Here is a 26,380-nt window from a genome sequence, read left to right as displayed (position 1 = left end):
CATGCACTTTTCAAAAGGTGAGCGTGATCCTGTTCTAGCATTTTGCCAAACTCTTCACAGACTCCTCTGCAGCTGGAGGCAGGGAACAGTGCACACAACCATTCTCACGTTGCTGCAACGGGAAGAGTATGACCTGGTAGCGATGAACCCAGGACTGTCCCTCAACGCCTCCCTGGAGACTGAAAGAGATGCAGGTAGGAGCTGCTAGAGGGAACTAAAAATAGATAGTCTTTTCTCTGAGTAGACCAGGGACCCTGGGAAGAAAAGGCCACGTTCTTCATCAGCACGTAAGAGAGTAGGTTAGAGAACGAGAAGGAAGAACAGCTACTAACTAGAAGACAGTACTGGCATGAGAACAAGTAGATAAAAATAGGCTATGAAAAAATGTGGGCTGCAAATCAGAAACAAGTTTCCTTCTGTTGGAGTAAGGTTCTGGAATAACCTGCCAAGAAAATTCCCAATGACTCTTAAGATGGACTGTGATAAATTAACAAGAGGGACTTTATGACTCAGTGCTTGTCGTAGCTGAGAAATATGATGATGACTAGGAGATCCCTTCTAGCCCCACATTCCTGTTGGTATGATAACAGAGGAATCTGTGTAGGGCACAGTAAATGCTGAGTCACTAAGTACTTTCTATAGCTGCCTGGCAGGACAAAGTCCTTGCACCCATCCTGTCTGCACAAACCTCCAGGACAAAAAAAAAAAAAATTAAAAAAAAATCCTATATAAATGATTGTACTCTGGCAGCACAAAGCATAAAGCTATGGATGCGTGAGTTAGAAGAAAAACAGCTCAGCTACAGGCTCCTCTACACAGGGGAAAGGTGGTGGAATGGGCATGGAAGCAAGAGACCTCACTGTAAGCACTGAGAGGTATGTGCTCTGAGGTGAACACGCTCCAGCAGCTTCGATACACAATTTTAATGTGAGAAAAAACCTCAGTGCTTGGGACCATGTGGAGGCATCCCAGCCTGTACAGGGATCGTTTCTGCAGGGCATGATCATATAATGTAGCAGAAACTTCCTGTGATTAACATCAACTGCTAAAACACCCACAATTCTCCCACCACCCCAAGAGGCCAAGTAGAAGGCATCCATGAAAAACTGGACAAGAGACAGGACTGGTTTCTGCGCTTGGGAGAGTAACATTGCTTGGGAGGAGAGAACTTCTACACAGCCCTCATGGCTGTTGGACCAGTGGTAGACTTCTCTGGAGCTTCTTCTGGACTTGTGGAGGTCATGCACACATGTGGGTGCTCCATAACCTCCTCAAAATTTGCAAACCAGGCTACTTGGAGACCTAGGACCCTCCACTGCTGCTCCCCACTTTGCCACAGGAACATTCCCGCAGAGATGTGGCACCACTGTACAGCCACCATCTCCATGGATCACACAGTCTGGTTACTCTGGGCCAAGGACACCTGTGGGTTTTCCCTCTTGCAGTACTTTTGAATATCCATTATTTCTAACAACTGCCCCCAGTAACAAAGCTCAGAGCAAGAGGTTGCCTACAGAGCCCAGCTGCCAATGCCAACACAAGGCAGTGGGAAACTTCCATGCCAACAGTCAGCATTCTTCTCCCAGAGAGCCTGGATTAATCCCCCTCTGCTGTTGCTAACAAAGCCCCCCCTTTTTTTTTCCCTTTTATTTTATTTTTTTTAAACCAGGCAGCTGAACCACGATCGAGATCAATTTCGTTATTTCGGAAGCAGTCGCGAGCGGTCAGGGTAACAGAGGCAGCCTGAGGGATGTGGCACAAGCCTCGAGGCTTCCAGCCTTCCTGGCTCTTTCCAAGGCCTGGTGAGCAGGCCTACAGAGACCTCGCACATGGGCTGTGACAGGACCCTTCCTAAACAGCAAGGAAAGGGCGCAGAAGTGTCGGTGCATCACCGGGGTCCGGCGGGGTCAATGGAGATGACAGAGCTTTTAAACAGAAGAGCAGCATCTGTAAATGGGCCCGTGGGCAGGGAAAAGTTCTGCCCTGCAGAGCATCTCCTGTCACGCTGCGCGTAGCAAGGCTCAGAGATGCTGGCCGAGGTGGACTTATCGTTTCTTCTTATGGTTTGCAGACAGCAAGAGGAGTCACAGAGCTGGAGCCTGCAGAGGCACGCTGCTAGCAGGGGAAGGATGGCTGGGAAACACAGCTCAGGAGGGTAAAAACATCCAAAGAACCTCATCGGCTTTAACTGCTGTGGCTGCTCTGCGTGTCATAGGAAGAGACAACCTCTCTGCTGGCAGATACAGCTTGGATGGGGACAGGGTGCTGGGACAAGGTGTACAGGATGGGTTGCCAAGGGCTGCTCTGTAGTTTCTGGGTAGCAGCAATTTCTCACGTGGCCTGAAGTACCATGAGGACACTTGTAGGGATGGTGAGTCTAGCAGCTAGCACTCACCTGGGAGCAGGCAGAGGGCCTCCTTACAGTCACTTACCTCCCATTTCAATTTCTGCATGATGGAAGTTTCTGCCTTGAACTGGAAAGAGGCGCAGCCTTTCCTAAGGGGAGCAGATTTAGACAGCGGATACATTGGAGACGGAATTGCTCACATGGGACATTGATACTACAGGTCCCTTGGGTGAGAGACGGCTCTCCTTGGGCTACATCCATCATCAGTGGCAAGAAAAATAGCTATAAATCAGGGCAGTTCCAGTCCTGCTGCCACAAGCCGCCTTCTCAGCTCTCCCCGTCTACCTCTCCGCCTTCACAGAACATGCACCACTGCCTCTACAGCTGCTCAGAAACCTTGGAATCAGGGCAAGGCCCTAATTAAGATGCTCTGAATTGCTTAATAGGGAAAGACAAGCTGCTCCAAAGACTGAACGAAGCGCTGGGAGGAAACCAAATGCCAAAATTAGTGCCTAAGCCATGTGCCTGAAGTTAAGCAGCGTGAAGTGCTCCTCTGCATGCCTGTGCAAAGCCTGATGCAAATATCCCATAATTGTAACGGCAATGAAAGGCAGCCCACCACCTCACTCTGTCCTTTCCTCTCGTGCAGGCAGCCCAATACATCACATGGTGCTTTGACTCTTCCCCGCCTGAATCAAATGTGTGTTCCTTGCTAGATACAGAGGGAAGCCAGATTTGGAAGTCACCAAAAGCCCCAGTGAGTTTTCATGTGTGCACATGCACATATGAACTGCATCAGCCTTCTGTGTGTATAGACAGTAGAATAATAGACTCATTTAGGTTGGAAAAGACCCTTAAGATCATCAGGGTCAACCATAAACCTACCACTGCCAAGTCCACCATTAAACCATGTGCCTAAATGCCATATCTACTACATATCATCCTTTAAATACCTCCAGGGATGGCCACTCAACCACTTCCCTGGGCACCTGTTCCAATGCTTGACAACCCTTTCAGAGAAGAAATTCTTCCTCATATCCACTCTAAAACCTCCCCTGGTGCAACTTGAGGCCATTTGCTCTCTTCCTATAACTTGTTACTTGGCAGAAGAGACAGACCTCCCCACCTCCCTACAACCTCCTTTCAGGTACTTGTAGAGAGCAACAAGGTCTCCCCTCAGCCTCCAGGCTGAACAACCCCAGTTCCCTCAGCCTCTCCTCATAAGACTTGTGCTAGAGGCCCCTCACCAGCTTTGTTGCTCTTCTCTGGACCCGCTCCAGCACCTCAATGTCTTTCTTGTGGTGAGGGGCCCAAAACTGGACACAGTACTCGAGGTGAGGCCTCACCAGTGCCGAGCGCAGGGTTCAATCCCATCCCTAGTCCTGCTGGCCACACTATTTCTGATACAAGCCAGGATGCTATTGGCCTTCTTAGTAGGTGCATTCACATGATATGTGATTTCATTTGGTGCCTACTGGTCGGTCACCAGGCAGAAAAGCAACTGCCCCAAATTCCAGCGATGAGTTTGCAAACAAACCATAGGTTCAAAGTTCTCTGGAGGACTTTTCTGCATTCGCTAGTGGATTTTAAGTTAATTTTTATATCAGCTGCTTCCAGGTGGCTTCATGGTTGATCATTTCCTTTGACCACTCTGCAGTATTTCCCATCCTCAGAGCAAAGTGCTACCCTAAATGTGCTTTAGAGGTGGGAGGAGAAACCAGCCCTCAATTTGGAAAAGCGGCTTTGTTTCATATTTAATGGGGTCCCTAGAGCGTCCCAGCCACCTCCCTTACCCCACCCCTGATCCTGGCGTGGGGATGCCGTGGGATGTGCTGCGTGGGGGGCACTTGAGGTTTGTGGCTGCACCCGATGTGGCAGCAGCAGCCCCTGCTGCGAGCGCTGCAAAACTGCAGGCGGCTTTTTCCCCAGCCCGGTAGTTGGGGAAGTGGCAAAGAAGAAGAAGCCACCGGAGCTCCACCGGCAGGAACACCCACATTCCCCGGGGAAAGGGTGGCCGGAGACCCCCTCCCGGGGCTGCACAGCCCGGGGGTCTCCCCACCGGCATCCCGGCTCCGCCAACACGCTCCGGCCTGGCAAATAAAGGATGGTTATAAATAAAATACCAGCCCCTGCATGCTCACAGAGTGCTCCTGCACCCCCGGGGCACAGAACTATAGAATCATTTAGGTTGGAAAGACCCTCGGGATCATCGAGTCCAACCATCTACCCTACTCTACAAAGTTCTCCCCTACACCATATCCCCCAACACCACATCTAAATGACTCCTAAACACATCCAGGGATGGTGACTCAAGTGCCTCCCTGGGCAGCCTATTCCAATGCCCGACCACTCTTTCTGTGAAAAACTCTTTCCTAATGTTCAGTTTAAACCTACCCTGTTGTAGCTTGAAGCCATTCCCTCTTGTTCTATCACTAATTACCTGTGAGAAGAGACCAGCACCAACCTCTCTACAAAAGGACTTTCAACTAGCTGTAGAGAGTGATGAGGTCTCCCCTCAGCCTCCTCTTCCTCAAACTAAACAGTCCCAGCTCTTTCAATCGCTCTTCATACAATTTGTTCTCCAGGCCCTTCACCAGCTTTGTTGCCCTCCTCTGCACTCGCTCCAGCACCTCGATATCTCTCTTGTATTGAGGTGCCCAAAACTGGACACAATACTCCAGGTGTGGCCTCACCAGTGCTGAGTACAGGGGGACAATCACCTCCCTACTTCTGCTGGCCACACTATTTCTAATACAAGCCAGGATGCCATTGGCTTTCTTGGCCACCTGGGCACACTGCCGGCTCATATTCAGCCGCTTGTCAATTAGAACCCCCAAGCACTTTCTGGCTCTACACGAGCCATTGGGTGGACCCAGATGATAAAAACTGCTTTTTTGGGGTGCCCGAAATGGTGCTGTGGAAGGGCACGCTGTGGCATGCCTTTCTAAACCCCAACCCCCCGCCTGCCCTGCTCCTACCCACCTTGGGCTTGTTCAGCATCCCTCCGTGCCAACACGGGCTGTGCCAGCAGCCTTCCCCTGTGCTGGGACTGCAGGAGACTTTCCACAGTTGCACCTTGCCTGGGCTTCTCTGTCTCTGGGCCCCACTGCGGATTTGCCCTAGTAAGGCATCCCCAATCAAAGCCAGAGGAAGCTGGTTTCTGTTAGCAAAATGTGACCAAAAAAAAGAAAAATTGTGATTACCCTCAGGAGTGTTTCCATTTCAGAAGCGAAGAGGGGCTACGGGAACATTGCTCCCCATAAGATCATTGGTTTTGGTGATTTGGCCTAGAAATTCAGCAAGCTTGGAAAACTGCAGGGGCGATGGGGGGAAAAAAAGGTGACACCAGTGAAGGGACACAGCAGTGAGGGATTTCACCACTGTAAAGGGTAACAGAGAGGGCAGTGCAAACATGCATTGTTCAAAACCAGGTTTGGGATTCTTCTGTCACCTGCCCTTTTAACAAAGCTTTTCTCTAGAGGGTTTTTTTATGCACTGGGCGTCAGACCTCAGCATCCTGAACTTCTCCCGTGGAGGCAATGATGCATTGAAATGCCTTCACAAATATCCCCCAAAAAGCAGGCACACCGGATTTACTGTTCTTGATATTTCTAAGATAAAAATTAAACAGACCATATTAATTTAAACAAACCTCATTCCAGACTACATCATCCATACAAAGACATACAGAAGGGCACAAGCCCCAGAAAAAAAAAGAAGGCAAAAAAAAAAAAGAAAAGAAAAACGTTTTCAGATCCTTTTTTATGATTTCTAGCGTGCCTTTCCCTTCAGCTCTGACCTGAGTCTCACCTACAACCATTCAACTGAAAGACACAAAATGCAAAGACACCTCCGAGGATGTCACCTTTGGACTCCATTTTCTCACTCAGATGCTACCCCAAAAAAAACCCCTTGAAAGTCTCCCCCTGACACCCCAGCCCAAGGTCTGTGCTTTGCCAGGGAGCAGCACCCCAGGGGAGCAGCAGCCTGCAACTGTTCCTGGCGTCCGGCTGTCTCCCATCTCCAGCTAGGTGTGATGCTGGTGGGAGGCTCAGCATCTGCAGCCTTGGGGGAAGGAGTCCTCTGTCTGTCTGTCTGTCTCCTATGTGCAAGAAGCCACACGTGTTTCTGAGACAGGGTGCTGCTCCCCACTGGTGCCAATCATCCAGCTCTCGCAGGGAAAACCCTCTGAGATTATGAAATTTGGGTTCTTGCGGGCCACCCGCAGAGTCTTCCCATTGCCGGCGCTGGGACAGACAGACGTGCCGGGTATCCGTGGGGTGCAGGCAGCTGCCTGGAGCAGCTGGGACAAAACCACTGCCACCTCACCGGGTGCTGCCAGCCCCTTCTCAGCCAAACACAGTCACCGCTGGCCAGGCTGGGGCTGACACCATGACCCGAGCGGGGCAAGGTTATGCCAGAAGGAGACGCATCCCTCGGAGAGACGTGTGACTTCAGCGTCGCTGAAAACACACAGCATTTTGGGGATGGGGGGGGCACCTGCCTTTGGGGCAGGGGTGCTCGCAGTCATACAAAGGTGGGTTTCAGATCTTCTTTGAAATTCACCACGGGCTGGAGCCCGCCGTGGTGCTCTGTCCAGTGGCCCGCGCCTTCGCTGGGCTCTGTGTCCGTGTCCGTGCTGCTGCTGCCCAGGGAGCCGCGCGGGCTCTGGAAGCAGACCTCGCAGCAGGGACGATGGCAGCCGTGAAACATCTCCTCAGAGCTGCTGCTGCTGGAGTCAGAGTCTGGGTAGTAGTACAGAGAGCGCAGGGAGGGCTCGGCAGGTCCCCTCAGGGCACCCTGCCGCTGCCGCCGCTCCTGTGAGAGGGACAGGGAAGCACCCTGGGACTCCGGCCATCCTGGCCATCCCTCCCGCTGGAGGCAGGCCTCCCCAGGGACAGCTGGAGGGGATGGTGCCGATGGGTGAAGGAGCCCTCCACCAGCCATCTCCCCTTCCCTCCCTGGGGAGACTTGTGCTGACTCCTCACAGGCCCAGCCACCCTCCTCCTTCACCCCACGGCCGACACGAGGGGACACATGGCCGGGGAAGCGGGTGGAGGTGGTGGGCAGGGGTATCCTCCGCCGCCGCCTCGCCAGATAGGGGCTGAGTGGTGTGCGGTTGCCCAGGTAGCCCTCCTGGGCCTCCCACCTTCCTCCCTGCTCGCCTTGGGGGCCCTGGCTGCCATGGCGGGGGGGTCCCCCACGCAAGGCCGGGCTGTAGGCTCTGCCGTCCAGGCTCAGCTCTTGCAAAACTTCCCTCAGCTTCTCGCTGCTCACATAGCTGACTTTGGGGGACGACTCCCAGGCCAGGCCAGCTGAGATGTTGTGGTCCAGCAGCTGCTCCGGAGGCATCCTGCCCTCCTGGGCTTCTCTCGGGCCACGTTCGAGGTTGTCCCCTGTGTCACAAAGCAACGCCCGAGAGCCAACAGGCTCTCCTGGCCTCACGTGCTCCTGGGTCTCGTGTTTCTGGAGCTCCTGAGCGTGGCTGCAAATAGGTGGTGTGCCCAACAAGCGGGGAGGCTGCCACCCATCCCGCTGCGGATCCGGGGGGCAGCGGTCCCCCGGCACATCCCCGCTCCACCCCGCGCTCTGGCTGCAGGGAGCTGCCGGTGGTGCCGGGGGGTCACAGCCACCCTCCGCGGACATCAGCCTCATCAGCTTCTCCTTGGCGCTGCTCACTTGTTCCTGCAGGCTTGCAATCACGGCGTTTTTCTGCGATAAAACACAATACGCTTTGTCAAGCGCGGGGTGGGCGGAGGGTACAAAAATGCCAGCGCTGCTGGAAAATGAGCCACCTTCTCTCCAGGTGGAGAGGTGCTCCGAGGCAGTGCAGCAGCAGCCCTGCCAAAGCCAGACCAGCAGAGCCTGTGACCTCCTCCCCCTTGAGCCCTGCAAAGCCCCCTAAATGTGGGTACAGGAAGGGGGGCACAAGGGCAGGTGGCTCTCCGAGCCAGGGTGCTCCTGCCCAGGCAGCGTGGGTGAGGGAGCAGGAGGCTGGGGGGGGACTTTTCTGAGATGGAGCATCTCCCCTCTAAATTAACCATGTTTGACTGGGCTGTGGAACCAGGCTCTCCTGCTCTTCTCCCTCCATGTTTTTTTGAAACCCTCTGGACCGTGCCTAGATTTCGGCACTTTGGGGTGCAGAGTGATGTGACAAAACAAAGCAGCTCTTCCCCTCCAGAGGGAAGAGGCCAGAGGGGGAGCACCAGCGTAAAGAAGGGCTTCTCACCCTGCAAAGCCTTCAGCCCACAAAAGGGAAGGGGAGAAGCCAGCGGGGGGGGCCCTGCAGAGCCCCATACCTCGGTGAGCAGCCGCTTCATGGAGTTTTTCTCCCCTATCAGCTGGTAGAGCTGCTCCTCGCTGTACACCGAGCGGCAGCTCCGGCTTGGGCTGGTGAAATACTTTGCCATGTGGCTGACAGTTTGGCTTTCTTCTTCAAAGGCTTTCCACTGCTTGAGCTGGGGAGCAGAGGAGGGCGTTATCGGCGCGGCACGCACAGCCCCTGCCGATGCGGCGGGAGGCCGGCGCAGCCCCAGCGCCAAGGAGACAAAGGGATGGAGAAAGGGAGACAAAGGCAGGGTGTGACAGAGGAGCAGAGGCGGCTGGGCGAGGGGCTGCAGCAGCATCGCTTGGAGCCTCCCACCCATCTGAGCCCTACCCTGGCCCTGGCTCCGGCTTTTAACACGGAGAGGGTGGGTGTCTGCCTGCGCTGCAACCTCTAAGCGCGCTGTAAGAACCCCTTCCCCCCGCTCCTCGGCTGTGTGACAGACAAAGGCAGTGTCACGCACGCCTCTCTAGCCCCAAATCACCAGCGACAAGCTGAAAAACAGCAACGCTCAGTATCTGTTTTCTCATCTCATGTCTGCGTGGAAGCCCCGTGCAGCCTGGCTCCAGCTGCCCATCGATCTCGGATGAGCAATAGAAGAGCAAGCCCATTAGGAAAGACAAGTTGATGAATTAAAAGATCCAAGTTAAATAAAACGTTCAAGGCCCCCAAGCTACAACAGAAAAAAATGGTGCAGGCAGAGTGCAAGTACAGCTCATCGCCTCCTCCGCCCTCACTCCAAGAGACCTCGCGCTTGGCAGAGCATCGCCAGCAGGGTTGGTGCTTGTCAGAGGAGGTTTGGATCCTGCTCCCATGGCCTTGTCATCTAGTGAGGTGGGACTCTGCAGTTATACTGCATCAACTGAGGTTGGAAGGGACCTCCGGAAATCATCTAGTCCAACTGCCCTGCTCAAGCAGGGTTAGCTGGAGCAGGCTGCCCAGGACCACCTCCAGCTGGGTCTTGAATATCTCCAAGCATAGAGAATCCACAGCCTCTCTGGGCAACCTGCTCGAGTGTTTTACAACTTTCACAGAACTCCCACGCCTTTTTGTGATGTTTAAACAGAATTTCCTATGTTTCAGTTTGTGCCCATTGCCCCATCCTGTCAGCAGACACCACTGAGAAGAGCCCAGTTCCCCCCTCCCTACTTCACCCCCCTAGGCACTTTTGCACATTAGCGAGATCCCCCGAGCCTTCTCTTGCACGGATCTGCTCTTTCTTCAGCTTCACCTCTTCCTCCCTTTCTCACCTCATTTCCTTGAGCCCAAACATCCCTCCAAACATAACACTGAGTAAACAACTGTTTCCTCTCCCCGTAACAATGGGAGTATTTTTCCCACTAACATTGTGGCCAGACACACCAGGCTGCTCCTCGAGGACACAGGAAGCAGAAGAGCCTTGACTTGCCACAAAAGGCTTCCTCTAAATATCTCCACGTCCTCCCTCTCGCCTGCAGCAAAGCCCAGCTTCCTCTTCCAAGAGTGCAGAAGAGGATAACCTCCCCTGGGGATCACCGGTAGATGTGAAACCTCCGAGCCTGACGAGGCCATGTGGATTGCTGGAGCCCACCTCCATCCCTGCTGTGGGCAGAAAAGCTCTGTGGGAGCAGGCACGTGCGGTATGAGGAGAGGACAACCGCATGAAGGACCCATACTCGTGAAAGAGGAGGAGGGCAGCAGCCACCTTGCCTTCAAGTGTGCCCCCTGCATGGCTGCCACCCACAGCACACTCTTGCAGGAGGGTTTCTGAGCAGCAGCTCTCCTTAGAGACTCGGGGACCTTGCTTGGGGAAGCAGAGCCATTGGGCCTTGGAGGATGAGCTGTGCAGCTGAGCCCAAACACTTGGGGAAAGAAGCAGGAAAACAGGTGCTTTGGCCCATATGGCTAGAGTTGTTAAACTCCAAAAATGTGCCCATTTCCATCCAGGTGGTGAGACAAAGGTGGCAGCATACCTGTGGGACAAAGATGAAGCAGTTGATCGTGGTCGTACACACGAAGATGCCTCCAGAGGTAAAACCAAACAGCAAGTTGTGCCAAGCGCGGAAGAAACGGTGAACTAAGCAGACAGTGCCAGCAGCCAGGAAAACGAGGTTGACCCCAACGATGAGCGTCAAGGACTGGTTGACTGGTGGGGAGCTGATGTTGTCGGTCAGACCAGCCAAGTAGGTCCCGTACAGCAGGAGGATACTCTGGAAGCAGAAAAAAAAAAGAGGTTTCCAGAGTGTGGAAAATTACAGCCTGATGGTGTCAACCCCCACCTCGTACCAAGCCCGGTGAGCTCAGATACACTCAGCGCAATCCTAATTAATGCTCTTTGATCTATAATGCAGACCTTCAGAGCGTGGTGGTGACACTGCAGCAAACGCCCAGCACGCTGCCGCAGGTCAGAAGTGGGGCTGGGGAGGGAGGACACGAGTGGGAGGTGGTGGTGGGCCCTGGGGGTCCCGATAGAGGGGTGCGAGGAGCTGTGGGTCAGGTTGGCAGGCGATGCCACAGAGCAGGGCATGGCTGGCAAGACGTGAAAGACTCCCCTTGGGCAGCCTGGAGCAGGAGCAGCAAAGATGAACAGACAAGAGACGGAAGCCCCTGCAGGGATGCAGAGGTGGGGTGCCATCAAAGAGCAAGGACATACGTCTGAAGGAGCAGGAAGGAGATTCAGAAGAACATTCAGAAGGAAAAAGGAAGGCAGAAGAAGTGGAGGCTTAGACTGGAGGGAAGAGGATGTAGTTGGTGCCTCTTTAAATAGAAGTCCAGGAAACTACCAGGTGCAATTCTTCTCCCTTTCCTTCGCCATTTCCTGCCTGACTCTAGCAGTGGTGAGAGGGGCTTCAGAAGTGCTCTGTATGAGGCTCTCCTCTCCCACAGCAGGTCAGTTGTTTCAGAGCAGGTTTCTTCACCGCACTGCCCCTCAAGTGTCCCACGTGTGCATCTTTCTAGTGGGCTCAGGATTAAACTACCCTGCAGGCTGAACCCCTCCTTCCTCAGGGCACACTGGCAGGAAACAATGAGTATTTTTTGCCCTCCTCTTGTAGCGCAGGACATGGTCTGCCCTCAGGATCTTTTGGAAATACCATCTAACAAAATCCCTGCTCCTGCAAGGACCCAGAATACAGGGAACACAAATCCTACATTATTCCTGTGCTACTCAGTAAGTGCTACTGTCAGCCTTTTACCAAGAGGCATTAAATTGTCTTTTAAGCATCAAGAAGTACTTTGTGACCTGTGGTGCAGGTGTTCTACAGACCCTTCTAGACCTCTCTGTGCTGTGGCTGCTGGATGACCATGACAGCCACTGCCAGGCCCTCATCTGGAGGGACACTTACACAGGCAAGAGAGCTTCATGTCCATAGTCTTGGAGAGACTCCCAACTTCAAAGCACCACAAATTATCCAGGGGCAGTTGTAACAGTGAGACCTGCCTCATTGGGAACTAGGCTGATGACCGACCCCGTTTCATAAGATCTGCACTGGATCATAACCACTTTCACCACGGGGCACCTTCAAATGCACAGCCTGAAGGCAAGCCAACTCCTAGTCCCTGAGCAAGAAAAAACCACAGCACCAAAGTCCCATTTAAATCATATAGTCTATCTGGGACAGACAGACAACAGGACTACTGTCTAGTAAACTAAGACTTTCAGTAAGCACAGGACTCAGGGTTTTTTTTGTGTTTGTTTGTTTGTTTTAATCTTGAGCAGAGGACTTTGCTCCTAATTCCAGGCATGCCCTTGGCAAGTCATCTCTGTTCATTGCTCTGTGCCAGTAAAACCAGGATAATACACTGAGCGGCTTCATAAAGGGCTGAGCACATTAATGCCGTGGAAGATAAGAAGTGCTATGTACACGCAGAGATAGAGCCTACTCTCACATTAGTGTAAATCCAGATTAGCTCCAGAGAAACCACTAAAGAAAGACCTTCATGACCCTCATTAGGCAGATAGAATCAGGGTCAGGTTCAACACAACGTTAACGAGGAGTACCTGGGACATGTGATGGGGATGTTTTATTCCGAAAAGCTGTTTGTAGGAGCTGTAGGCAAAAGCATTACCTGTCTAAACCCTAACACAAACTGTGGGCAAAATTAGAAATGGAGACACAGCACTGAAAGCCCAGGGAACGCCTGCAAGTCCTAGCACCAGAGGACTTTTAAGGCCAGGCTACACAAATGTCTTTAAAATAAAGAAGAACTTGGCTGTGTTATGAGGTCTCTTTCTGCTCTTTTTCCCTATGATTTTGGGTAGATGGTCAGCGGGTATTATATTACAGTGACTCAGAAAGGAACTGCCTGTACTGCAGGCAGAGATGGAGCCATTCCCAAAGAAAGGCTGTGATCTCACAAGCTTCATCAACATCAGCTTTCTGAAATGCGTCCAGCTTCTGCCAACCCAGAGACACATGAGACCACAGATAATTACAGCGATAATTATACCTACATAGTTACATCAGTATAACTAACTCTTCTGGAATAAGAATGGCCACGTGCAAAGCTACACCAGTGAAAGTGTACCTCAGTGGTATAATTAAGCTGATACACATCCTGTAAAGGTAGGCACCAAGCACTTGTCATCAGCACCTCCTTGATTTGGAGTCAGAGGGCTCGGAGGCTGAGCCATCTAGTCCCTCACTTTGGTGGATGGCCATCTGAGGCTTTATGGAAAAAGTGTGCTTCAGAAAGCAGTAAGACACAAGTTTTAAGAAAGGAGATAGACAAGGTGTGGGGGGTTGGAGGGAGAGAACTGGAGAGACAGTGTGTGCACGGTGTATGTAAAAGAGATGGTGAGGCAGACAAAGAGTGGCTAACAGGGCTTTTACAAGGGAATGCAAGAAAAGATCAAGATGGGCAGGACTGGAGAAGGGAGAGTTTTCAAGATGAACAGGAGTAGCCGGAATCTGCAAGAGGCATATAGCTTGGGAGGGCAGCAAAACTACGAATGCTGCTGAACAGTTTAGGCTGTGAGACTCGGAGGAGGTGAGATACAATGCAAGAATCAGTAAAGAGGTTACGTACCTTAAACCCTAAAATGAGAACGAGCCAAAGCTCGGAATAAAGAGATGCGCAGGACTGCACTCGGCTCACTGAGCAGGTCATGCCTTTCTCTGTCGCCTAGGAGGCAAGGGGAAGGCAGAAGTGAAGACTGCTGCCCTGGCCTACGAGCAAGCACAGACCGATGGGCAGGCAGCTGTAAGCATTTGAGCAGGTCTCCTCTGTAAATTCCTAAAAGGAAAGGCCAATGCTGGTGCTGCCACGGGCGGAGAGTTAAAGCAAGGAAGATGTTGGCACTCTGCTGCCAGCTAAACCTTTCTCTAAAGCATCTGTGATGCTATGCACCTCTCCTGTGTCACCCAGGTGACCTGCACAGACCTGGAAATTTTGCAGCAAACTGTCATCTCTGTAATAGACCAGACATAAAACCAACCCAGAGCACTCAGAAGGCTTTTCGTCTTGTTTTTCTATTTATTTTTTTTTTAAACAGCACCTCCAAATGCCTGACCACCCACCAACTTTGTCCACAGAGATCAGACAGGACATGGTGCAACCCTCCACCGCCCCTCCTCATCCCTTTACCCGCAGTGAGATGCTGAGGCTTCGGAAACACTGGACTGGATCAGAGAATACCCACGTCAAGAGCAACACAGTGTCTGCCAGCACCAACGCTGCCACCATCGCCAGCAACTGGAGGTCTTTGATAATCTGCAAACACATAAGAAGTGTTACCATGGGGGGAAAATGGACGCCAATAACCTTCATCCCCTTGGGTCTCTTTCTGGTTGTTGCTTCCAAGTGACATGTCCATCCTAATACTTCCCATGGCTCACCTCCATCAGAGTTGGCCACAGACATCTGTCTCCAGCTCCCAAACTCTAGGAGACCTAATCAGGCTTGTATAAAGCCTCCCTGATGGTGTGGCTAGCTGGTAAATGCTATAACAGAAAACAGCTCTTCCAAGACTATCGTCCCTATATCACAAGCAGAAACAAAAAGACTGGGAAAAAAAAAAAAAAAAAAAAAGCTGGCGGGCCCCTCCGGGCCAAGCCGCCCCTTCCCCTCCGCTCCCTGGGCCACCCTCTGCCTCAGCCGCAGAGCTGGGCCCCGTCCGTCTTACCTGTTGGAAAGCGAGCCCTGTTTCTGAAGGGAAGAGGCAGAAATTCCCAAGGGGCGGTACGTGCTGAGAGGGGTGGGGTGTGAACTGCTGGGAAAGGTATCTGGGGAGAAAAAACTGGGAAAAAAAAAAAAAAAAAAAAAAGCTGGCAGGACTATCATTTTGCAAATTTAACCCAGACCCTGATGCACCAGGAATGGGAGTCCTTGCTGGTACCCGGTTCCTCTACAAACCATCTCGTCTCTCACCTTTCCTCTGAGACCTACTTTTTTCACTTTTGTAAAGTGGCTGCTGAAAGCTGGAAGTGCAGCCTTACATGCAGAAATTTCTACAGGGGGCTTCCATTTTCCTCCCAGCTGCTCTATCTCCTCCCTTCAGTGCTGCAGAGGAGTTCCCTCCCCTCCCCTTCAAGATGCATCTGAGGGCGGCCCTACATCAGACACTCTTTGGGATACCTGGTTTATTTTCATCCTGCAAAACAAATCATCCCAGACCTGAACAGACACACCAGCACACAGTGTAATGAAGGCATGAGGCCAGCGTAAAATGAGAACAAGACCTTGCTTGGTGATGGGGCTGGGAATCCACTGGGGAACAGGCAGCCTGGCAGGGAACCTGGTTGCCTGTAGAGTGGAAAAACTCCTGCCTCATTGTGCAGAAATAAATGAGGAACCCATGCCCGGCTAGGTGTGAAACCAGACCTGTGGTTTTATCTGCCATCCCACACTGGTTTGGGACTTGCTGGTGTTCACCCACCTTGGGGAGTTTGTCATCATCCCCCCTGCCCCAGGTGCTGTGTACTTACAGAATCACACAATCACAGAATGGTTAGAGTTGGAAGGGACTTCAGAGATCATCGAGTTCCAACCCCCCTGCCATGGGCAGGGACACCTCCACTAGAGCAGGTTGCTCAAAGCCCCATCCAGCCTGGCCTTGAACACCTCCAGGGATGGGGCATCCACAGCTTCCCTGGACAACCTGTTCCAGTGTCTCACCATCCTCAGAGTAAAGAATTTCTTCCTGATCTCTCATCTAAATCTCCCCCCTTCCAATTTAAAACCATTACCCCTTGCCCTGTGGCTACACTTCACTTACCACCCGCTTGTCTGGCACCCTCTGGGTGAACACCTTGTAGAGCCGCCAGCTTTTCCCCAGGACAGGGCCGAAGACCAGGGAGGTCCCCACGCACAGCAGGCAGAGCCGCACCTGCCGGGGGGGAAAGAGCAAGGGGGCTGAAGGGGCAGCCGTGGGGCTCACAGGGACACCCCACGCCCTCCCACCCAGGGATGTGGTCTTCTGGCTTCTGCAGAGTCATTATCAGATATCGGACAGCTGACTGCAGGGCAAAATAAATTAAAAGGTGCATATTCCTCTGCAGGGCTGCCTGCTGCCTGCCTTTCCCTTCTCATCCCCCCGAGGCTCTCATCCGAGGAGCGGGCAGGGAGAGCCAGGCAGCTTGCGGGCAGCAGGGTGACAGAGGGGCTTGGCACCAATAAATCACTCGCTGGCACCTCTGTTAATTATTCCCAGCCCGGCGGCTGAGCAGGACGGCAGGGTGTGCTGTCTCCCACCTTCCACTCCCCCACCCGGGTCCATGCCCAGTGCCCTGCCCCAGGTCAGGACACGAGGGTTCATCACACAGGTCAGGGTGTTGATGATGATTTGCTTTGCTTTGCAGCCAGAAGGCTCCCCTGCAGCCTCACAACACCTCTGCATGCTTATACATGCCCACCTCTGCGTGCGTAGGCACCTGTCCCAGCAAACACCCCCCATCTCAGCTCACCTGAATAAGCTTTTCTACCGAGTCTCCGGAGGGCAGGCTCTGCTCCTGAATCCCAAAGAGGTAAGCACTAGTGTAAGTCAAGCCGCTACCCAGCAGGGTCACAATGTTCAGATTGGGGCTGGACATCTTCACGATCCTCCAGGAAACAAAGCAGGGAAGGTGGTGACAGTTACTGAGAGTCATGACCTGGCAGCATGGGGACAAGGTCCCCTTACAGGAACAATGATGGCCATAAGGGATGCTGAGACACTGCCCTGTCGTCCCCCCAAGCCCCTGCTGTTCACGGCTCCTCCAAAACCTCAGCCATTGCTTCATGGTGCATACCCCATCCCCCCTGCTGTATTGCTGGAGTGCTTCACTGTCCTTAAAGTACTCATTCTGCCCTACCCCGACACTCCTATGGGGCAGCAAGATCCTTCTTCCCAAAACAGACGAGTACCAGGCTTGCCCTGCAGCACCTCTACCCGCTGCGTGTGTCTGCAGACAAAGAAGCATCTCTGAGTCCATGTCAGGCAGCGTCTTTATGGACAAAACTGTGGCAAGCCGTGGGGCTTTAGCAGCAAAGCAGACAGGGTTACCACAGCTGGGTCTCTCTGCGACCAGTGCCCATGTCAGGCATGCAAAACTGCTCCAGTGGTGCCAGCACATGCCGTGGCCACACAGCCCCATATCGTAAAGGGACAGAGTGGAAAACCTCATTAATGCAGCAGTAAGCTTTGGGTACAGCAGCTACAAACGCCTCCAGGAACAGCCTCTTCCCTTTCCTCCTTCCTTTGAGGAGATAGTTCCACCTTCAGCATAGCCTGGACTTCAGGAAGCTGCCAGCAGTGCTCAGGTTACGGCTCCCCCTCTGTAATTCCACCCCATCACTCATAACCCTGTAACTGTACTCAGGGAGGGAAGAATCAACCCACCGATCTCTCCCGACCTGTCACCCTTCTCCAGCAAGCCCATCAAGAGAAAGCTGTAGCTCCTGCCATCCCCCCACCAAGCTCCGTCCCTTCCACCAGCTGCTAAGTCATTGCGTTTCTCTACCCTTGGGCTCCATCCTGGCTCTCTCCCTCCCCGCCTTCCTCGCCATGCCTCAGCCCCTGGGGAAAGATAGTCATCAGCTCACCCTCTCAGCTGTGGGCTGAAAAAGGTCTCCTTTGCCCTCCCAGGTTCAGTAGAGAGACGGGTATTTATTTGCTGCAGCGCAAATAAATAATGCCCGTTCATTACAGCTTACTCTGAGAACATCTTCAGGGGCCTAAATAATTTGGTAATCAATTAAGGTGGCCACTGAACTCAGCACCACTCTGCTTCAGGAAATCAAGTGCTTGAGACCAGGATGCAGGGCATGCAGCTACTGCCCCGCAGCACACATAGGGCTCATGATAAACCCTTACGAGCAGGAGACCCTTCTGACTGCATGGTGGTCATAAGAAGGGTTATGTTCCTTCACACAACCAGGCATTGGCAGGTGGAATTTGGGAGAGGGATGTACCTCTGGAGGTGGGGAGAACCATTGAGGGACCAAGGGACCAATAAAGCTGAGGAGAAGGTGGCAAGGAGGCAGGTGAGACATCCAGAATTGGTGAGGAAGGCTAAGAGCTGACTGAGGCAGGTTGAGCTATGAGGAATCACTGAGCCTACTGCTTGATTTATGCTGCATTCAAGGCAGCAGGAACATCCTTTGTGCAAACTGAACAGCACCAAGGAAAGCCTGCACTTCACCACCAGCTTCTCTCTCCAATGGAGATCATGTTCCCCACCAATACAGACAACCACCAAGATCAAAAGAGGTTAGCAATATCTTCAAGCTACGAGTGGCCCAACAGCAAGAAGGATATGTGCATACTGTGGGAAGCATGATGGCTTTGCTCATGGAGCTATGCTGCTCAAAGTGATGCTCTCAAGACTGTGGAGTGGAGAAGGAGACCAACACACTTTCTGCTCACTCCAGTTAATGGTTTTATTGACCAGGACCTTCAGGATGAGACCATGCACTGCTGCCTGTGCTACGCCGGAGGGCATCCATGCTCTGTCTTGTTCACAGCTCCCTGACTTGTGGAGGAAGGGCACAGTCCAAGCAGGACTGTGATCAACACTGGGTGTGATGGAGAAAGCTGCAATATTCCTGGCACTGCCCTTGCATGCCCCATGCTGCTCCTTCAGGCTTTACCCTCCCCGATGCCTAGCTGGCCACCAGCTCAGAGTCTAGCCCTGAAGAAGCCTGACTCTGCTGCCCCAGCTCTGCAGAACTCTCACAGGCAGAAGAGGGAAGCCCTTACCTGTTTTTCCTAAAGCGAATTGTGAAGACAAGAAAGAAGAGCGTTAGCAGGACTCCTCCGGTCAGGAACGTCCACACAACTCCCAGGAGAGCAGCAGAGAAGGATGGGGAGCTCTTCCCACTGCGGTCAGAAGATGTCTGGGGGAGACAAAAGGGATAAGAAGGAAGAGGATGCTGCTGGCATGGATGGGTCCTCCTGCTCAGCCAGAAGGGACTCAAAGCCACATCTCTCAAACCCATCCTCATAAGCAGACACCCTGGCACTAGACCAAGACCAGGGGCTGGGCTAAGGAGACGTGTGTAGACAGGACACATACTCTGCCACTTGCTGAGTGCACAGGAAGAGAGGGCAGTGCAGGAGCCCTCTTCTTACAGCCAACTAGCCAAACAAAGCTGTACAAGTGACTCACAAACCTCAGTCAGCCCTGATTGTGGGAGAGGGGGAAATGGGTGACGGTTCCCCACTGTCCTTCTCTGGAAATAAACCTCTGGAGAACAAACTGGTGGTACCCCAGTTTGTAGCATGCTTCTTTGGAAAGTCAGGTAGGGCATCCTTGTCTCGCTGTTCCCACCCTTGCCCCTACATGCAGCAGATAACCAACCAGGCAGCTGACGTGACTGGGAGCCAGCATCAGAGCTGCCAGTTGGCGCAGAAAACACATAAAAGGGAGTGGGACAGCGTTTTTCAGAATCATTACGCAGCGACACACCGAGCTGGGCTCCACCCGTCTCCCAGCTGGCTGGAAAGTAGCTTGGTCCTGGGTAGACATCAGCTGAGAACTGGCTTTTGAGGGACACTCCCAAAGTGAGTATGATGGAGGCACCTCTCTCCTTGCACACAAGTGACCTTATGGTTTTAAATCTCCATTTGAAAAAATTCTCTGCTATCTCCCTATTAACATAGGATGGATAAAACAATCCTACATGAAACAAGAAACCTATTTCTGCTACACCTCTAAAATACTCCAGCATTTTTACCAGGGTGTGTATGTGGGGGTTTGTTCACACACACCATGCGTGCATGTTACTGATAATTTTTTTGGTTTTTAACAAAGTCTTTTTTCAGGTATTCCAGTTCACCTGCAAGCAATTCTGCAGCAGAAGGCTATTTTCCCAACAGCTGCCACTGCCCCAAACTAGAAATTCTTCCTTCAAGAGCTGAGCTTTTTCTGCTTCCAGCGTTGCTACAAATAAATCTACAGGGAGAACCAAGGCAGTCGTTTTGAGCTGATGCCTTATTTCCCTTTCCCCAGCTAAGGCTCCATCTCCTCTGGGTGAACAAAAACAAGGCACAGCCTGGTGAAATTAAAGCCAACACATAATTCTTGGAAGAAAAATGTGACACCGCCACGCAAGCACGGCTAATCCATGGGCTCCTGGCAGCTGGTACCAGGCTGGTCGCAGGGCTGCTGGGTAAGGCAAACCCAGGAGACAATGCTGCCACATCAGGTTGGGATACAGCTGCACGCACAGCTCGGCCCCGTTGTGCCGCAGCGTGGACAGCATCCCTGGGGAGATATGCATCTCCCTCCTTCAAACTGCTCCCCACCTCCTATTCCCTCTCCCCATCCTCTGGTGGGTCTTTTAGCTCTCCGCCAGGCGGTGGAGATGGTCAGCCAGGTCAGTCCCTCCACCCCTTACACCAGGACTCGCTGTGTTAAAAAAAAAACAACCTGTAGTTCGGCACAGATCAGGGCCATCTTCCCATCTCCCTGGAGCTCAGAGGGGCTGACGGAGCTGCTCAGTGCTGGTAGGAGGCTGCAACACGATCATATTTCTGCAGCCTGCCTAGATGAACCTGAGGGTGATGCCTGGCCTTTTGCCAATAAGGTGAGCAGGGCAGACTCCGCATCCCAGGGCTCCCACGCTTCACTCCAGCTGCATCCACCAGCAGTATCTTTCCACCCCTCTTCCCGGCAACCACCCAGGGACCAGAAACACCCCTGTGGTTTCCACCTTTCCTTTCCCAACAAACACCCCCCCAACCCCGACCTGGACCGCTGTTTCCCTGGACGTTGATGCTACTTGAAGTTGATGGAGCGCTCCGTTTGCTGCTGGGCGGCGTAAATCCTGGCCCTAGCAGGGGGAATATTAATTGTAAGGCAGCTGCCAGAGCCAGAGGAGCCAAGCAGCTTATGGTCTTCTAATTAAAGGCCTGTGGTCGTGCAGGACGTGGTGGAGAGCTGAGCAGGCCAAGCCTCGCTGGTCCATCCAGCAGCCTCACGTGGAGCCAACTGCAGCTACAGGCATCCTGGTGTCATTTCTGATGGCTTAGCAGGGGCAGGGGGAGGAGGTACCATTTATTATAGATGATGACTTTTAATTAAATCCTCCTCTATTCATATTTGAAAAGCACTTTGAAGTTCCAGGGGATGGGAAAGGTCAAGGGCAGAGGAGGCCATCCTAGGCCACTCCTAAGTGGCTGTCATGCTGGGTGACACACAGGCGGGCTGCTTGACACGACTTGGCCATCGTGGCTGCTCCCTCATCTTCTGCCTAACTGCTGAGTGTCATCTAGGCAGGGCTTGTCTTGGAGGCCACCCCAGGAGGTGACAGCTGGGCTGGGTGCATCCTTTTGCTCCCTTCTCCATCCCTCCCACCCCCAAATCCACTTCTGCAAAGCAAACCTCCTGCCCCAGCCCCGCTCCTTGACCCCGGTACGTACCACCGTGACGGTGCAGAGCTCCTGCAGCGCCCGCTGCTGCTGCACCTGGCTGCCAAAGCTGGAGCTGCCATCACAGAGCTCAGAGCAGTTGAATCCCGGCTCCATAGCACATCCTCAGCCGTCATCCAGCCGTGCCTCCACCCCTGCTGGAAGGATGAGGGTCAGGCTTCATCCAGCGAGAAGAAGCCCTTGGCAAGCGCCGGATCTCCTCCCTGTTGGTAGGGTGTAGGGAAGGGGTCTGGCAGCCCAAAGGCTTAGCTTACCCAAAGTGCACATCCAGAGCCAGGATGGGGAGCGCCCACCTCCCGGCGTCCCTCAGGGTGTCCTCTGCGGCCAGGGGAGTCAGCGCAGGCCGTGGGTCCCTGTGGAGCGCGGTGGCATCCCGAGCCCTGCTATGCCACCCTGCAAACCAACATATGCCGAGGTCAGGGTGGCCCCTGGCCCCTACACCCCAGTTGTGGAGCTGAAAGCCAGTGCCCTGCCGGTCTGAGCTGGAGCATGGCACCCTGAGCTCGCCACAACTTTCCTCTGCCAACACATTTTCCCACACCAGTGTAATTTAAAAAGGAGATCTGAAAGCCTGGCACCTCTGTGCTACCTGTCCCTCCCTGTGCGCCGGCTGCCAGGTACCGTCCCCGCCTGCGCCCGCTCCCCCTCGCGCCACCTTTGCCTCTGTTCCCTCTTTCATTTCTCTTTTTGGTGGGGATTTTAATAGGCCTCATTACCATTTTAGACATGAGGTCATACTTATCCTCAAGCATCCTTACCCAATTACTATTGTCACCGGTTTTAATTAGCTTCCAGCGCACGACCATAAACAAGCCTCCCGTCGTTAGCAGCTGGGGAGGAAGCGCAATAGCTCACTCTCCATTCGCTCCTCACAACAGGTGGGAAGGGAAAAAAAAATTATCCATATCATGTTCCTCGGGGCTGCTTCCCCACCGCGCATCCCCTGCGCTCACACCCTGCGCCTGGCTGGTGCTCCATCCCTCCCTGCCGCTGCTCCCAGCACTTTGATCCCCTTCCTTTCCTTGCAAGCCCTTTCTTTGGAAAAAAAACTCCCATCATTATGCAAGCAAAGAAAGAGTACATTAAAGCAAAGCGTGGTCACCAGGATCTGGTCTGAAACCTGCTGTTCTTCATGGGGGATAATCAGGATTCAAAGGCCAGAAAAGCTACGGGTGTTGTTCTCCGCTTGTGTAAACTGATTTTTCAGCTTTAGAGAAGTCACTTATGAGTCCTAGCCCGACAAATCGGGGTCGGTGGGCCACTTGTTCAAAATTAGCAGAGTCTCCTCTGAAGCAACAACTGCAACTCTCCTGCTGGCAGAAGCCCTGACATACAGTGGGTCTTCTGTGCCAGAACTGCCCCTAGGCTGAGATCAGCACAATTTGTTCTATAAACATATTACCACGTTCCCCAGACATACAATTTTATAGGCATGGTAGAGTTGGGGTTTTTTTCCAAGTGCACTGCTACAAGCCAACTTCATCAAGCCTCCTATTCTCTTCAGCTTGTAGCAGACCTTGGTGGCATTTCCCCACAGCAGCATCAATCTCTGGAGGGTTCCATGCCCTTCAACGCTCAGGCTGAGCGATCAGGCAAGGAATACGGCTGCAGGAAACCTCAGGTATTGTAACAACAGTAGAAAGGCAGTGGAGAGGAGACAGGCTCCAGGTGAACAGTTCAAGGATAACACTGGCAAATGAGACGGTGTGTGGAGGGGCTGCATGCGTGCCTGGAGATGAGGGGTAGGAGAAGGCCACTTTGATGCTGAGAAGTCCTGTAGGTGAGAACTACCCAGCCTCCTGAAGGGCTCAACTCCTCCCCATGCCTCCAGGTGTGTTTAAGGACAAGGGGTCTCCCTATAACCCCTATAACTCCCTGTAACCTCCTGCCATGTCAGAGGGGGAGCCCACCTGCCAGGTGGACCACCACCAAGGCTGGCATGAGGCCCTCCTGTAGCTCACAAATGGAGATGTTTCCACAAGGAGCATCAGTTCAGCTCCCATCCTCCTGGGAAGCCACCCCTTGGCAGAGGGCATGAGCCCCATGGGGTCTCCCCAGCCCCCACCCCACTATTCCACAAATGGCTCCTGCACAACATTTATAACAAGCTGATGCCAACTAGGACTCATTAGTATGCAACAAAGCAAGCACTAGTGTGGTTGTCATGAAAGGCAACAAGCATTTCCAGCCCAGCTCCTGCCTCTCGTGAGAGCCAGCAGAAACACTCTTCCATGGCCTTGAGAGCATCTGAGGGGAATCAGTACTGCAGGGGGTGACTGCCCTTTGGGGTTGGGCAATGATTGAGGGGACAGAGAGCAACATGGGTAAGAAAACACATCCTTAAAACATTAGGGTCTCTTCAAGGCAGAGACTTGTGGGATTTTGGGGGGGTTGCTTTTTTTTTTTAAGGCCAAAATACCCAACAATTCTGGTGGATCACTTCCGGAGCAGAATCACAGAATGGTTTGGGTTGGAAGGAACTTGAAGATCATCTGGCCCAACCATGGACAGGGACATCTTTCACTTGATCAGGCTGCCCAAAGCTGGCAACCCGACCTTGAATGTTCCATGGGATGGAGCATCCACAGCTGGTCCAGCGCCTCGTAAAAAGATTCGTCCTGTGTCCAACCCAAATCTACCCTCTTTCAGTTTAGAATTGTTGCCTCTTGTCCTGTCACTACAGGCCTTGGGAAAAAGCCTTTCTCTGTCCTTCTTATAAGCCCCCTTTAAGTACTGGAAGGTTTTAGACTCTTCCATGGCCTTGAGAGCATCTGAGGGGAATCAGTACTGCAGGGGGTGACTGCCCTTTGGGGTTGGGCAATGATTGAGGGGACAGAGAGCAACATGGGTAAGAAAACACATCCTTAAAACATTAGGGTCTCTTCAAGGCAGAGACTTGTGGGATTTTGGGGGGGTTGCTTTTTTTTTTTAAGGCCAAAATACCCAACAATTCTGGTGGATCACTTCCGGAGCAGAATCACAGAATGGTTTGGGTTGGAAGGAACTTGAAGATCATCTGGCCCAACCATGGACAGGGACATCTTTCACTTGATCAGGCTGCCCAAAGCTGGCAACCCGACCTTGAATGTTCCATGGGATGGAGCATCCACAGCTGGTCCAGCGCCTCGTAAAAAGATTCGTCCTGTGTCCAACCCAAATCTACCCTCTTTCAGTTTAGAATTGTTGCCTCTTGTCCTGTCACTACAGGCCTTGGGAAAAAGCCTTTCTCTGTCCTTCTTATAAGCCCCCTTTAAGTACTGGAAGGCTACTATAAGGTTTTCTGGTAGCCTTCTCTTCTCCAGGCTGAACAACCCCAACTTCTCAGCCTGTCCTTGTAGGAGAGGTGCTCCATTCTGCAGATCATTTTTGTGGCCCTCTTTTGGACCCGCTCAAAGAGGACCATGACCTTCCTGTACTGACTCTTGTCCTGTCACTACAGGCCTTGGGAAAAAGCCTTTCTCTGTCCTTCTTATAAGCCCCCTTTAAGTACTGGAAGGCTACTATAAGGTTTTCTGGTAGCCTTCTCTTCTCCAGGCTGAACAACCCCAACTTCTCAGCCTGTCCTTGTAGGAGAGGTGCTCCATTCTGCAGATCATTTTTGTGGCCCTCTTTTGGACCCGCTCAAAGAGGACCATGACCTTCCTGTACTGAGGGCCCCAGAGCAGGATGCAGTACTCCAGGTAGGGGTCCCACCAGAGAGGAGTAGAGGGGTAGAATCACCTCCTGTGACCTGCTGGCCATGCTTCTTTTGATGCAGCCCAGGATACAGTTAGCTTTCTGGGCTCTGAGTGTACATTGCAGGATCACGTCCAATTTTTTGTTCACCAGTACCCCCAAGACCTGTGCAGGGCTGCTCTCAATCCCTTCATCACTCAAGAGGAGTTAGTTCTTGTTTTCTTTTTTTGTCACTCTAGAAACATTAGGGTCTTTTTTGGGTAATTTCAGAAGAAAATTCAGCTTGTAAAAAGAGGAAGGGAAAGGCTGAAGGCATTAACACCTCCTTGTGCTCTTGCTAGCCTGAACATCACAGAGGGAAAAGGGAAGCCAGAGAGTGATGCCGACTGCAAGCAGAATATGATATTTGATTTTCAAATAACAGAATGAGGGAACACCACGAGAGCAGTTTCCAACAGCCTGCTGCACACCCCGTGGAAGCACTCATAGCATCAGATGAAGTAAAGCCCTTGCTCAGCCCGCCGGCTCTGCTTGCCTTGTTCTCCTCCTCTTGCCACCCTCTGCCTCTGTGGTATAACATCTGATGGTTGGTTGGGTCATAGTGGCTAGCATTGGGCCATGGCTGAGCATCAGCGTGCGCGTGGGCATGATCCAACAAGCCTCAAGTTGATAGGAAACAACTGACTGGACCACATGAGAAATATTAGCACCATCATCTTCTAATGTAAAAAGGAAGCACTGACTGTTAAAAACAGTACTCAGATAAAAGTAATTTGCAGTCATCTCAACGGTTGATCTTCAGGGCTGGAAAACCTGTTTCTTTAGATCATTCAAGACCGAAGATTACTTATCCACCAATGCTGAGCAACTGTAGACTAATGCATAAATATCCTTCAAAAAAGATGCAGTTGATGATGCCTAAATGTACATCTTGACGGCCTCACAGTTTCTTCTTCCCTTCAAAACCTTTCTTTTGAAACAGCAGAGGAAAAAAATCTTAAAGAAGCTGAAAAACTGATGCAGCTTGTATGGGCCCAGAGCAGGCAGAATGAACGTTTCACCCCAGCCGGTTCCTTTTGATCTAGTGTTGAAATAGAGACTTTTTCCAAAGAACAAGGTGATGTCACAATTCAGTGAATAAAAAGGTAGAAAACTGAAGATGTCAAATCACAGACAACAGAACAATTGCATTCAGAAATGTGCC

The 26,380-nt window shown here is 52.4% G+C and overlaps 1 protein-coding gene across 2 annotated transcripts; it reads right to left on the bottom strand.

The window, feature by feature from the left end:
• Positions 1 to 6,004: 6,004 nt before the first annotated feature.
• On the bottom strand, positions 6,005 to 21,892 carry GPR156 (G protein-coupled receptor 156). 2 transcript variants are annotated; one of them, XM_014957119.1, is made up of 10 exons: positions 21,756 to 21,892; positions 21,493 to 21,638; positions 18,829 to 18,965; positions 16,556 to 16,691; positions 15,868 to 15,978; positions 14,238 to 14,363; positions 13,680 to 13,775; positions 10,625 to 10,861; positions 8,647 to 8,805; positions 6,005 to 8,059 (listed from the first exon to the last, which is right to left on the bottom strand). In XM_014957119.1, exons 2-10 carry the CDS (start codon positions 21,595 to 21,597, stop codon positions 6,875 to 6,877), a joined length of 2,292 nt encoding a protein of 763 aa, XP_014812605.1. In that variant the 5' UTR covers positions 21,598 to 21,638; positions 21,756 to 21,892; the 3' UTR covers positions 6,005 to 6,874. The 2 variants fall into 2 exon arrangements, with proteins under 2 accessions (XP_014812605.1, XP_014812604.1); XM_014957118.1 differs by having other exon boundaries at positions 21,493 to 21,635.
• Positions 21,893 to 26,380: the final 4,488 nt, after the last annotated feature.

The sequence above is a fragment of the Calidris pugnax genome, unplaced genomic scaffold (assembly GCF_001431845.1).
Source record: "Calidris pugnax isolate Ruff unplaced genomic scaffold, ASM143184v1 scaffold225, whole genome shotgun sequence".
NCBI lineage: Eukaryota > Metazoa > Chordata > Aves > Charadriiformes > Scolopacidae > Calidris > Calidris pugnax.
This window is presented reverse-complemented; position numbering and strand designations above follow the sequence as displayed.